This window comes from Lutjanus erythropterus, chromosome 18 (genome assembly GCF_056507025.1).
Source record: "Lutjanus erythropterus isolate fLutEry1 chromosome 18, fLutEry1.hap2, whole genome shotgun sequence".
Lineage (NCBI taxonomy): Eukaryota > Metazoa > Chordata > Actinopteri > Lutjaniformes > Lutjanidae > Lutjanus > Lutjanus erythropterus.
Window position 1 is genome coordinate 16,415,446 of NC_139334.1, and position 14,059 is coordinate 16,429,504.

General features: G+C 39.9%; 1 protein-coding gene across 1 annotated transcript; it reads left to right on the forward strand.

The window, feature by feature from the left end:
* The first annotated feature begins 436 nt into the window (after positions 1–436).
* On the forward strand, positions 437–12,789 carry ythdf2 (YTH N6-methyladenosine RNA binding protein F2). Its single transcript, XM_084742020.1, has 6 exons — positions 437–638; positions 864–888; positions 3,472–3,551; positions 6,185–7,879; positions 9,569–9,634; positions 11,729–12,789. Exons 1-6 carry the CDS (start codon positions 612–614, stop codon positions 11,750–11,752), a joined length of 1,917 nt encoding a protein of 638 aa, XP_084598146.1. The 5' UTR covers positions 437–611; the 3' UTR covers positions 11,753–12,789.
* The last annotated feature ends 1,270 nt before the right edge of the window (positions 12,790–14,059 follow it).

Consider the following 14,059-nt stretch of genomic DNA (forward strand, 5'->3'; position numbering starts at 1 on the left):
TTTTGACAAATACTTTGTACTTTTACTTAAGTATTTTTCTAACACTAGTACTTTTACTTGTAATTGAGTAATATTTTAGCAATGTAATAGTACTTGTACTTGAGTATAGATTTTCAGTACTCTTTCCACCACTGTTTATGTTATTTATTTTATTTTATATTTTATATTCTAGTCTAGACTGTTTTAATTTCAGTCAACTAACATGTTTTAGCTTTTGTTTAGTTTCTAATTATTTATTTTTTATTTTGCATGTATTTAATTATCTATAAATTATTCATTCTAATTTTTTTTCTTTTCTTTTTTTTTTTTATTTAGAGGTTCCATATAGTAGATATTACTGTGACAGGTAGCTCTAGTGTTAAACGTGGCTCCTCCGCGCCATTGGGGGGCGTGTGTCCGCTGTAATAAAATGCCATCGTGGGTCGACGAGGGCCGCCCAGCCATGTTGAGGAGTCTGTCAAGCAAACTGCAGCCCGCCATTGTGTAGAAACCAGGCTCTGTAGAGAGATAGGGGTGCTTGGCTGAAACTCTTCAATAGCTAGACCAATTCTACACCCTGCCGCTTTTATTTAGGAGTAAATACAGTTACACAGGCTCCGGGGGGGAAAGACATGTCAGCCAGCAGCCTTCTTGAACAGGTAAAGAGAGGTATTTTCTGAACATTTACGAGGGCCAAATTTCCCAGCATCGCGACGGCTAGCGAGGATAGCTTAGCTCAGAGGCAGCGGCTGTGGCTCAGTAGTGCAGTAGGCCTGACCACCTGCTAAAGGAACTGACTGCTGAAAATATATCTCTTCATCTATTTTTCCCCTTCCTCTCTTCTCATAAATCAAACCTTCATGAATCACCTGGACCCAATCCAGAGACCGAAAGGCCAAGCTAATAAAGGTAAGCAGAAATATTGTCTAACATTGACGACTTGGGTTGAGTGAATGCGGATCTTTTTACGTGCGGTGCGCTTTGAAAATCTTGCGTGCGCGTATGCGATAGCTTGTCTCCGGGGCCTGTCTGAAAGTTGCGAATATTTTTGCATTTAATTTGCCACTTTAATGAAACACAAAACTACACTGTGTTTCATAGGACTGCTGTCGGCCCTTTAGTCACCATTCCCGAGTTCCCTTTACATCTTTGAAATGGCACTTGTAAGGTTCCCACAGTTAGCATTAGCTACCGCTTGACAAGCTAACATTAAATGGCAACATGATACACATCAGCATCCTTTTCCTGGTTGTACTTTAAGTGCTTTTTATTGCACTGACAAGTGTGAGAACACACAGTAACGACTCAGTTTGTCTCGATGTCGGTCACTGTGAAACATTTTTGCAGAGTTAAACTACAGGTGCCATCCTATCACGCTGGCTAATGTTAGCCAAGTCCGTCATGTTGAAAGGACTCTTGGCGCTCGTTAACATGGAGACGCTGCGCACTGCATGCATGCTAACCATACAGCTAGCGTGCTAACGTTAGCTTATTGCTAAGTTAACCCAAAATGACACGTCTTCCGACATGCTTTTCCTGTGTCCAAATGGGCCTCGCTTTTTCCCGTCATCACGCTGTTCAGGCTGTAATGTTAGATAACATCTATTTGCCAACCCTTGTGTGTTTTTAATTTAGCTTTTCCGTGTCCTGAAACGCTCTCTGCATGTCATCTAACACAACACTGTCAGCTATGGCAGAGAGCGCTCAGAAACTTATGAAAACAAACCACCGACCACTCGTCCACCTGCATTAAAAAATACATTAACAGCTCTGGAAATTTCAATAATGAATTAACCTAGCCTTTATTTTAATTAGCATGGTTTGATGAGAGAATCCTAATGTGTTGTAATTTTGCAACAATATGTATCCAGTGTAATGTAGGGCTGCAAAATTAAGATTATAGAAATCACTATATGGCCAAGCAGAATATCCAGAGGCTGCAATTAAATAGAGATAGGATGATAAAAGTAGTAAAACAACATTATAATAAAGTACTGTAGTGCTGCAATGATGTGCTGACCTACAGATCTTGTTCTCCAGATGTAGGAAAGCATGTTTATTTTGTATAGATAACAACAAATGTCACTTCATTATAATTTTAATAGTTTTGTGCAGGAGGTGATGCGATCATATGATTGTCATGCCCCGAAGAACATGTCAAAACAGTGATAATATAAAGAATTGCTGTTTTTGCATATTGGCTAGAAATGTGCAACTATTTTCTCCCACAACCTGTGCTTTTTCATGGTCTGCACCTTTTCGATATTTGTCTTTGTTTCTCCCTACCAACTAAAAATTATCATTCCCACTAATTGTGAATTATATTGTAGAGTTATTTTATATATGTTTTTTTTTACAACCATATTGTCAGCGCTCAAGATTAAGGATGTCTCTGGGACAATAAAAATAGCACCTGGAACGCAAAGATATGGTGCCTGGGACAATTATGGGGCAGTAGAGAAACTTATTACAAATGAAATTATTGTGTTTGTGCGTCATGGAATATATATAATTTTAATTGTCTGTCTATTTAAGACTGAGCAATGAAATGGACTGTAATTTTGTAATGAAAGGGAAATGTTTGTGCACTGCAACTGTATTTTGGTGTCTTATAAACCCATGAGGGTTGGGCACTTTATGTGCATGACATGAAAATGTAAAGAATCATCATCATGTTTAAATTTGCGAAATGTGAGGAGGGACAGTCACAAATTCTACACTACATCACACTAATGGTGTTTTAGATAAATCAATAAAATGAAATAATCGAAGTGTTAGGGTAAGTGTATTATGAGGTATGTTCAAAATGTGTGTAAATTTCCATCACTGCATACCAAGCAGAAATTAGTTTGCATTGGCACTGCTATTTACAGGGATGCACAGAGACAGATTAACAAGAAGGAAACAGTAATTAACCAATCACTAAATCAATAATGTAAACCTATATTGGTCAAACACTTGAGGTGATTTTATTTTTTTCATTTTTTAATTCAGATACAAACGCAGGGAACAACTAACGGAACCTCCATGGCAGAACAGAGTAGATCAGTGAAGTGATACAAGTTACTGGAAAAAAGTTAGTATGGGGGGGGGGGGACTTTTGCAACAGTTAGAGGACACGCAGGAATAAAGTTCATTTTGAGCCCTGTATATTGTCGAGGGATTCTAATATCTTAGATGGTGTTTTTTGCAAATATTTAACCAGTGCATGGTTCATTCACCTAATCACTCAGGCTGATTCATCACATTAATCAAGCTTATGCTGTGGCCTATAATCTGAAGCATATTGAGCAGTTATAGTATGTGAAGTTTTATCATGCTCAGCTTCATGGCTTTTCCTGTGATTGAATAATTGCAGGAAGTGCATGTTATGTAATAAGTAATGATGATGCTGATGTGAAATGACCAGATAATGTAATGTATCCCACCACTCTACATCTCTGTAGTCACACAAATGTGTATGCTCTGTTTACATCAGTGTTTTCTTTTCAGTGCAAAACGGAGCTGTGACCCAAAAGGATACTTTGAATGACGATGAGTTTGAGCCTTACCTGAATACTCAGGCCAGACAGGTAAGCTTTTATTGACTGTTGTTTGCCAACAGGTACTGCTTTTCAGTTGAATTTCTTTTATTATCAGAAGACTAAAGTGCCTTCAAATTATTTTTTGTTCTTAGTTAATTATATGTCTTTTATGTCTGTCTAATGTTGGAAGTGGATTTCATAGATACAGTCAACAGGTTGTAACTTCAACCTGGACTTAGATGTAGTTGTTGTTGTTTTTTTTTTATCTTTGTATAGTCATCTTAAGCACATCTAACAAAAAAGGTAGCTTAATTCTTACAGCAAGTAAGTCAGCAGTGATATTATTGATGCTACCTTCTTTCCCGCTCTGAATTAGGGCTAGATGTTATGATTAAATATATTTAAATACTGTAAGCAATAGAAGTACATTTAGTTGGATTGCTCTAGACCCTTATATGATATATTCAACGTTCACCGATCCAGCATTATTGATGCAAAGTGAAAATATGGATCTGCATCACAATTGTTAAGATATGCTTTAATTTTGAAATTCATATGCCATGTCTGTGTCATTGTCTGACAGACTTGAGTCATAAAATTGTCTAATTATAATTAAATTGGTTTTTCTGAGTTAATTGTGTTAAATGAGCATGTCTCGTCTGTCGATTGCAGACCCCTGAATTAAATTGAATTGAAATTGTATCATGACAGCCTTTGTGATGTTGGCAAATATCACATTGTCCAAAAAAATGGTTATACTTTCATATTGTGATGAAACTTGTGATTTACACCCCTTGTAAGCAAGGTGATGTATTGTAACTGTCAAAGTATGAAGGAGACACCATCACTTGTATTTATCACCATCTGTATAACATCCAACATCACAGAACCACGGCTGGAGATGGTTTATAAGATTCCATGAATCTTTACATGCAAACTATTTATTTAAAAACTACTGTTTTTGAGAACAAATGCAGTGTCAGAAAGCATAATATTGCAATACTTGAGTATATAAATATTTTTGTAGAACCCTATACTGAATTAGGGGTGCAACAGATCACCATACTCTCAAGTTACACTCGCCCACGGTGTATCTATATAAAGATCTGTAAACGATATATATTAATTTAAAAAAAAACGAATAGTCTTCATACCTAGTCTATTGTTGTTACCACTCTGTAGTCTGTCTCAATGTCCAGCTCACAGCAATATTTGATTGGTTACATGTCACAAGTAATTGGCTATCAACACTGAAGGCTGTGTCAGACAGGAGCTGCTCTGGTGCGCAAGCTGAGCTGTGTTTTGGAGGAAGGCAGCAGATATTGCCGAAGATGTAATGAACATCCATTTATTATTCTTTGTTTCTATGATAAGCATGCCCAGTTTCCCAGTGCACCACTGAAAATTACTTAAGTCATGGCGATGAGATTTCACTCAATAGAGGAAAACTGCTGCTTTTAAATTACTCACTCTTAACCTAATGATTGCACTTGAGAGGTAAAACACAGCACATATCTGTCTTTTCTCTGCATTGATTCAAGTTTTAGGGAAATATTACTTTACAAAATTTAAAAGTGGCATTAGAACTGTATTTGACAGTGTAATGGTTAAATTTTGCAACTACTCTGAGTTACAAATAGATTTTTTTTCATGGTGGCTCCCAAGACATTTCTGCACCAGAAGATTAATATACAGACTTGCAGACTTATTGCTTTATTTTTTGTGTGTTTCTGTTTTTTAAGCACTTACCCTTGCTTTTTGCATTTCTGAGAAAATGCAGGAAGACCTTAAGGATGCACTGCTGGAATGAGTGTGTTTGCTGATTGTCTAGTTTTGAGTGGCCTTGGATTTTATTTCTCTTTACTGTGTGGTAGATGGAGTTCCCCTTGTATAGTAACAGACAACACAGCCTGTGAAGTGGGTTGAAGAGGAAAAGAATGGAGTCTGTATTTTCCTCCACTGAGAAGAATCCTTTTGTTAAAGAGGCGGTTGATTTTTTTTTGTTGTATAATTCAATCAGTGCATTTACAGATCAAGGAGCGTGAGAGGGATTTAAAGAAAGCTTCAGTATTGTGTAGCTTGGTGGATGATGATAACAATGATGTTAATAACAATAACAGCAAATAATCTTGTTCTTACTTTGGATCAAGAACAAGGTATGCATTTGTCACAGTACTGTTAATTTTTTTTATGTTAATAATTAAATAATATTAGTTGATAAATATTGGCTGTAATAATCTGATTTGACAGAATATGTCAGTGTTTTATTTAAATTCTTAGACAAAGTGTTCTATAAAAGTGTACTTGATGTCTTTTTATGTACTTAACTAGAAAATGTAAATGAACATTTGAAGAGTTAGAAGTGTTTTTTCTTGTTTTAGTGGTTATAGTTCAGACAGAGCTATGGAATATTAAGTCATCCATCTTTGCTCACTACATCTTAGCCTTTCTTACCCTCAGGTGTCCATAAACTGGGCTACAGATTATATAAATTTCTTTTAAATACAAAAACATGACACTTTTGGCTATCTTAACGGTTATGAGCAGAAGGTAATTGTTATTGGCTAAAGAAAATGCATATAGTGCGCCCCTATTGTTGTATTATCAATTAAAATTTGAGTAGTTGAAAAGAACTGTTCTTTTTTTTCCTTGTCACTAAAACAAATTCTTTTTCTATTTAGAGCAATGCCTATACGGCCATGTCGGACTCGTACATGCCCAGCTACTACAGCCCCTCCATAGGATTTTCCTACTCCCTAAACGAGGCAGCATGGTCCACAGGTGGGGACCCTCCTATGCCTTACCTGGCCTCCTATGGACAGCTGAGCAATGGGGAGCCCCACTACCTCCCAGACGCTATGTTTGGCCAGCCAGGCCCCCTGGGGAGCAACCCTTTCCTGGGCCAGCACGGTTTCAACTTCTTCCCCAGTGGCATCGACTTCTCCGCATGGGGCAATAGCAGCTCTCAGGGACAGTCGGGGACACCGCAGAGCTCTGGCTACAGCAGCAGCTATGCCTATGCTCCCAGCTCGCTTGGGGGTGCCATGATCGATGGACAGTCCCCGTTTGCACCTGCTGCCAACGAGCCCCTTAACAAGGCACCTGGTATGAACAGCCTCGACCAGGGCATGGCAGGGCTTAAGATCGGCGGTGCTGCTCCTGGTGGGAATGGGGACATGGCTCCTAAGGTGGTTGGCTCTGGCTTACCTGGTGGGGGTCCCCTTGGCCCGGTGTCATCTGTAGGACCTCCCAGCATGCCTCCTGTCTCAATGGCCCCTGCCAAGCCCGCCTCCTGGGCTGATATTGCCAGCAAGCCAGCCAAGCCTCAACCCAAGCTGAAAACCAAGGGTGGCATGGCTGGTGCCAATTTGCCTCCTCCGCCCATTAAACACAACATGGACATCGGCACTTGGGACAACAAGGGCACCATGCCTAAAGCTGCCACCCCTCAGCAGGTGCCCCCTATTCCCAGTAATGGGCAGCCGCCCAATCAGGCTTCCCCACAGCCCGGAGCTACTGCTGCAGGGAACCCACAAATGCCCCTCAGCAATGGACAGCTGGTACCGCCTGTTTCCCAGATGGGGCAGCATCAGCTTCCACCTGGGCAACCAGGTATGGCTCAGATGCCCCAGCCTCCTCTCTCCCAGGGTCCTCCTCCTCCCCCAAGCCAACAACAGCAACCTTCTCAACCTACTCGTTGGGTCCCTCCACGGAACCGGGCCAATGGATTTGGGGATGGCAGTGGGAGTGGAACTGGCCAGTCACCCCCCACCTCTTCTGGTGTGGGTGTGGTTCCTGGGGTCCCCTCTGAGCCTCACCCAGTCTTGGAGAAGTTGCGCATGGTCAACAATTATAACCCCAAGGACTTTGACTGGAATCCCAAGCAGGGCAGGGTGTTTATCATCAAGAGCTACTCTGAGGACGACATCCACCGCTCCATCAAGTACAACATCTGGTGCAGCACGGAGCATGGCAACAAGAGGCTTGACGCAGCGTACCGTTCGTTGGGTGGCAAAGGGCCACTTTATCTTCTGTTCAGTGTCAATGGGAGTGGGCACTTCTGTGGCGTAGCAGAGATGCGCTCACCCGTGGACTACAACACGTCTGCTGGCGTGTGGTCACAGGACAAGTGGAAGGGTCGTTTCGATGTGCGCTGGATCTTTGTTAAGGACGTTCCCAACAGTCAGCTAAGGCACATTCGACTGGAGAACAACGAAAACAAGCCAGTGACCAACTCTCGGGACACACAGGAGGTACCACTGGACAAGGCCAGGCAGGTGTTAAAGATCATCGCTGGATATAAACACACCACTTCCATCTTCGATGACTTTTCTCACTACGAGAAGCGTCAGGAGGAGGAAGAGTGTGTGAAAAAGGTAACAAAAGTTACTGTTGAATAACATGAATGATGAAATGGTTGAATGAAAAAAGGGTGCTCTGCTTCTGTTGAAAAAGTTGCAGTATATGAAGTTGGTTTGGGTTTGTGTGTGCATGTACAGCCTTTCTTTTTGCATAACAAAGGAATACAGGAACATCTCGAGGATGTACAGCTGGATTGAGATCTTTGCCGGTGCTCAGCATGATTGTGTACAGGAGCTTATTTTGTGGTTTTTCTCTCTTCAGTTTTTCACTGTGGTTTCATGTGTTACACTTGTATGTATTGCTCCGCTTTGAAATACAATTGCACTGAAGAATGAACGCCAAAAATCATTTTACTTGGTGATATTCACTCAAAGCTAATATTATGAAATGGAAATACTTGGTGGATTACATGAGAAAAAATCTGAACATTGAATTGATAAGTTTGTATTGTGGCCTTACCAGGAGTTTCTGTTCCTGTCTCCAAACAACCTCAGTGGTGCAGCCTCCTGAAGATATGTGAAATGTTTTTTTGTTCTGTTTTTTAATGCTTTATGTCTGAACACAACATTTTGGTATAGAATGAAATCTAGTTAGCATATTGTCTTTGAACTGTCGGCATTAACATAAGGAACAAAAATAGAAGCGCAAATGTGTATTGCACTTATCATAGTGTAGGGATGCTTATTTGCATTTCTTATTTTTAAAAAGGTACTATTAAATACAGTTTTTTTGATGTTATGCAAAGCTGTATTACAAATTCAACAGAGGGACAAATTTATGTTCCATGACATAGAAGGTATTAACCTTTTGTAAACTGCCATTATTTGCCTTCTTGTCAGTGGATGTAGAAAAACTTGTTTTATTCTGTAGAGAAACATTTATCTTCCAGTGTGCTGTGATTTTAGTTGGTTTATGCCAAGAACTGTTTTCAGATGGAGTTCTATATTTACTTTGTATCTACACTGTATCTTTGTATATTTGAGATGTGCTCTTGAAGCATAGTGTATAGCTTGTTAAAGCTGCAGTAATGTGCTGCCTAAAGGTTGATATTGAGTGTTTAAGAACCAGGGTACATGAGCTCTAGAACAAGTGAATGTTCAGTATCCCCATTTTAAAATATTTATCTTATATTACAGATTTTGTCAGGATGTCTGGCTCTATCTGCTGTTTGCTTTCTAGCACTTAACAGCAAGCAAGGCATTGATGCAAAAATAAATGGAGCAGCTATACCTGTACAGTCATTTACGCTTGTAATATTTTGCAGTTGTATAAGATGATGCTCTTTATTATCTTTATAGTATTGATTTACAAAATGTGGAATGCTGTGCTTTTCATCATATTGTTGTTAATTGTTAATTCAAGTATTACTTGGCAGTAGTTGTTGATTAATGATTGGTTAATGTATTTTGTAGATGTAGAAGTTAGAAGGTTATAGATTTCACATACAAGACATTTATACCTTATCTAATACCTGTGTGATATTAGGCAAATTTGTAATCCACATTTTAGCTTTTGGTCATTAACTGGTGTTTTTCATGAAAAGTTAACAGATTTTTATCAAAATGCTCTGCTGTTTGAAAAGCTCAACTTGTTTCTAAGTAATCTTCTTGGTAAAGTTTGTGACAAAGATATGATGAAGTATAGGGACATGTCTGTTTGAATCTGTTCCCGTTCCGCTCAGTTTTCACTCCTCTGTGTGACAGGTGGAGGTCCAAGGCAGTGAGCCATATCCCAGCAACCCAAGCAACAGGAGTCATTACAGGCTTCAGGTAACTGGCTTCATCTGTCACCTTTATGAAGAAGCAATTACATGTTATTTCGATGCTTGATGGATACTGCTTGAACAGATTCATGTAATTTCTGATCAAGCATGTAAAAACATCTGATCCTTAACTATCCTTTATTGTTGAGCAAGAGTTTCCCTGTTCACTAAAGCCTTATTGCCACCCAAAATACCCAGAACTCTAGTTGTAGGAGCTATATTTCAAGGGACTAAAAGATTGTCTCATCGGGTCATTGTCTGCATTTCCACCATGGTCTAGAGACCTTTGAAAATTAGGGAAACTGGTCCACTGACATATGGGAAGATGATGATGATGATGCCACATGGACGGGCATCATTATTTGTGCAACAGGACAAGTGCCATTGTATTTCATCCACAGCACAACTCCTCAGTAAGGCCAGGACTTTCTCTTTGGTCCATCTGCAGTATGCTTAACCCCATGTTGACATGTTGAAGCACAATGAGCCAAAAACAAATTGGTTTGACACTGCAGATTTTTTAAAATGATGTCTGAAATACAATGCTGCAAGCACCACCCACAAAGTTCTTGTACTTCTGGAAAATACTAAAACCTGAGTAGGGGCTTTTGGGGGGGGGTAAAATAATGTCCCAGGAAATTATTTAAACATTGGTCCCTGCATTGGAAACAAAGTTTCATAGTCCCTGGGTAAAGTTCCTGCAGTGGTGTTGAATACAGTACAAAGACAAGATATTTAATGTTCAAGCTCATTAACTTTTGTTTTTTGTAAATGCACACAAAGTCTAAATTTGATGCCTGCTATACATTCCAAAAAAGTTGGGACAGGGTCATGGTTTACCACTGTTATATCACCTTTTATTTCAACAACAATCGATAAGCGTTCTGACACTGAGGACACTAATTGAAGTTTTGAAGGTGAAATTCTTTCCCATTCTTGCTTGATTCGACTTCAAGTGTTCCATTCAGGGCCTCTGACTATTCTGTACTTCATAAGGCATCACACATTTTGAATGGGAGACAGGTCTCGACTTCAAGCAGACTAATCTAGTACCTGAATTCTTTTACTACATAGACACACTATTGTAACACATGCAGAATGTGTCTTGCTGAAATAAGCAGGGACGTCCCTGAAAAACACACTGTCCAGATGGCAGCATATGTTGTTCCAAAACCTGTGTGTACCTTTCAGTATTAATGGGGCCTTCACGGATGTGATGGTTGTTGATCATCACCGATCCTGTCTTTTGAAGTTAGCGTTGGTAAGAATCTGGATTGTGCTTTTCTTCTTTGACCCAAAAGACACAACATCCATGATTTCCAAAAACAATCTAAAATGTGAGCTTTTCAGACCACAGCATACTTTAACACTTGTAACCAGTCCATTTCAGATGAGCTCGGGTCCCAGAGTCCGCAGCATTTGTGGATGTCATTGATGGGTTGAGTTTCAACTTGCATTTGTAGATGCAGTGACAAACTGTGTTTACTGACAACGGTTTTCAAAAGTTTTGCCAAGGCCATGTAGTATTATTTATGCAATTATGTGGGTTTAGGTATGTGTTGGTTTTCGTCCTTGTCCCTTACGTGCAGAGATTTCTCTGAATTCCCTGAATCTTTGAACAGTATTATGGACTGTAGTTGGTGAAGTCTCTAAATTCCAGCAGTCTTGTTTTGAGAAACATTCTTAAGTTGTTTGACAATTTGCCAATGCAATTTTTCACAAAGTGGTGAACCTCAGCCCATCCTTGCCTGTGAACGACTGAGCCTTTCGAGGATGGCTTTTTCGTATTCAATCATGATGCTATCACCTGTTACCAATTAAGCTGATTATCTGTGGGATGTTCCAAACAGGTGTTCTTTCCCAGTCTTTTGTTTCCCCATCACAACTTTTTTTGGAAATATGTTGCCAGCATCAATTTCAGAATGAGTGTATATTTACAGAAAAAGTTTATCAGTTTGAATATTAACTTTTTTTTTTGTTTGTTTGTTTGTTTTTTTGTTTCAAGCACCCCAACTTTTTGGGGATTGTGGTTGAAGTTTTAAAATGCAAATATTTTGTCTGTCATCGTGTGTAACATGCTGTCCTTTTGATTGTGTTCCAGGAGCGCCAAGGACGAGTCAAGTAACAGCTGGTGCTTTGGTCTAAAGACTGCAATGGCCACCCCTAAAGCCCTCTCCACCCCATTACATCATTACATCCAGATCTCTAAGAAATTTTAATAGGGGTGAAGAATTAACTAAGGACAAAAAAACTAAATGAAGACTTTCTTGATTTCTTTTGACTTTAAAGACTTACTTCGAACTTGTAGTAAAAAGAAAAGGAAACGATTATTCATAGGACTACAACTAAATGCATAGCATCCTTAGGTGAAATCTTTTTTTGCCCCACCCCATTCCACTACATATGCTTTCCCCCCTTGTATGCTGCTTTTTCCTTTTTTTAAATGAAAGGATCATCCTCTGTTTTTATGGTCCAAGAGCAAGTCTGTAATTCTCACACAAACACACAAATCCAATAGAAATTTGTAGTGTTTGCTTATAATAGTGTCCCAAAGTCAAGAATGGGCAGTTTGTCTCATTTTCTTTGTAAACCCCCCCACCCCTTCCTTCCCTCATCCCCTTCTGTCTCCTGAGGATGCGCACATCTTCAACCAGGACCCAGTGGAGTTTCCTCCTCCTCAGTGGATTTTCATCGTAGGCAGTTGTCAACAACGCTCACTCCAGAATCTGTTTCGTACATGCTTGCCATGTTTTTGTTTGAGAGGACTGCAGATGTTCACAATGGCCCTCTTACTTTGTTTTCGCATGTGATTTGGACGAAGTGTGTGGGGAAGGTAGGCTCTGGAGGCTCTGGAGAGGAATAGTAGGGAAAGGGGGGTCAAGAGTTTGAAAGCAGAAGGAATGTTAAGTTGATGAGACTTGCTTAGTGTATAATTTTATGGTCTGAAAAAATTGGGGCCCTCTGTTAACAGTCTTCATTGGACTTTATTTACCCTCTTTCTTTCTCTTGGACAAGTTAATTCATCGTTGCTTTGGGCTGTTTTCTTGTTTTTTTTGTTTTTTCTCCTTCCTCAGTTTTCTAAAGACAGTGATGCGAGTGGCCTTGCCCCCACTCTTTCTATTAATCAGTTCAAAAGTAATAAATGTGGTATATTCAGCAGAACTGGTGTGCATTCCCCTTGTTTGACTGTGTAAAGCAATTTTGTCATGCAGCGTGTCTGTGCATTCTTTTCATCTGTTTTTCTTTTCCCACATGGGTATATGAACGAATGTTTTTCTGCTAACCTTCATACTCAACCCGTCCACTCTCTATCCTGACTTCGATTTTCACACCACTGTACCCTGCATTTCTTAACCTCTCTACTTTCCAAACCTGCCTCGTCCTCCACACTCCCATTTCTGTCTGCTCAGCCAACTATACATACTATAATATCACAATCAGCTTCCACCATTTTCAGAATGTCATTGTTGGTGAGTAAAAAAACAAAAACAAACAAAAAAAAAAACGCAAGGTCCTCTTTCAGAACTACTGGCTTTTATTTGTGGCATAATAAAGATGCTCCACAAAGTGGTGTGTGCCTGGGTTACTATCCTTATTGGCCTTTATTTTATTTCCTTTAAGTCACGAGGATGTCCTGTTGTACTTTTGTTTAATCCCTGTCCTTAGAGCAGGTTGAACATAATACCTGTTTGGCTGTCCTCAATGAGTAAAATCTGGTTTCACCATGCTATACTTTTTTGTGGCCATACTTGCTGTAATGTAGTAGGGGTGTAACATTGTTCTGGATTGATCTTTTACTTCAGTTTACAACAATTCAGTTAATCGATTCAAAGTAATCTTTTGCCATAAATGATCACCTGAAAATAAGAACTGTTTTTGTTACCATAGAGTGAGGAGTTTTTATTCTACAGTAGCCCAGAACAGACAACGGACAACCTCCAGATAATGGCCTTTTGCATTTTGTGCGAGTTTTGCAGCCACCGTAGATTCCCCTACATGTTTGAAAGGTGAATTAGTTGACAGTTTCTGTGCCATTGCTGGACACCTCCTTAGGCCTGCCCCTTTTGGTACCTCAGTCAACTTTCCTCTTTCTTTGTTCCCAGTGATTGCATATGCCAGTGTTTCCCAACCCTGGTCCTCAAGTACCCCTGCCCCGCATGTTTTAGATGTTTCCCTGCTCCAGCACACCTGATCCAGATGATCAGGTTGTTGTCAGGCTTCTGCAGAGGCTTGATGACGAGCTGATCATTTGAATCAGGTGTGTTGGAGCAGGGAAACATCTAAAACATGCGGGGCAGTGTGCCTCGAGGACCAGGGTTGGGAAACACTGATCTATCGACAGACCCCTGAATTGAACCTAATCAAAATCGTTTTGAGGCTCACTGTGTGGCATCAGCAACTGATATCGTTGTCCTAAGAATCAATTTTATAT

Coding starts and splice junctions, on each gene's coding strand:
- ythdf2 (XM_084742020.1), top strand. CDS start 612: ATGTCAGCCAGCAGCCTTCTTGAACAG. Junction 7,880..9,568: donor AGGAAGAGTGTGTGAAAAAG/GTAACAAAAGTT, acceptor TCTGTGTGACAG/GTGGAGGTCCAAGGCAGTGA. Junction 9,635..11,728: donor GGAGTCATTACAGGCTTCAG/GTAACTGGCTTC, acceptor ATTGTGTTCCAG/GAGCGCCAAGGACGAGTCAA.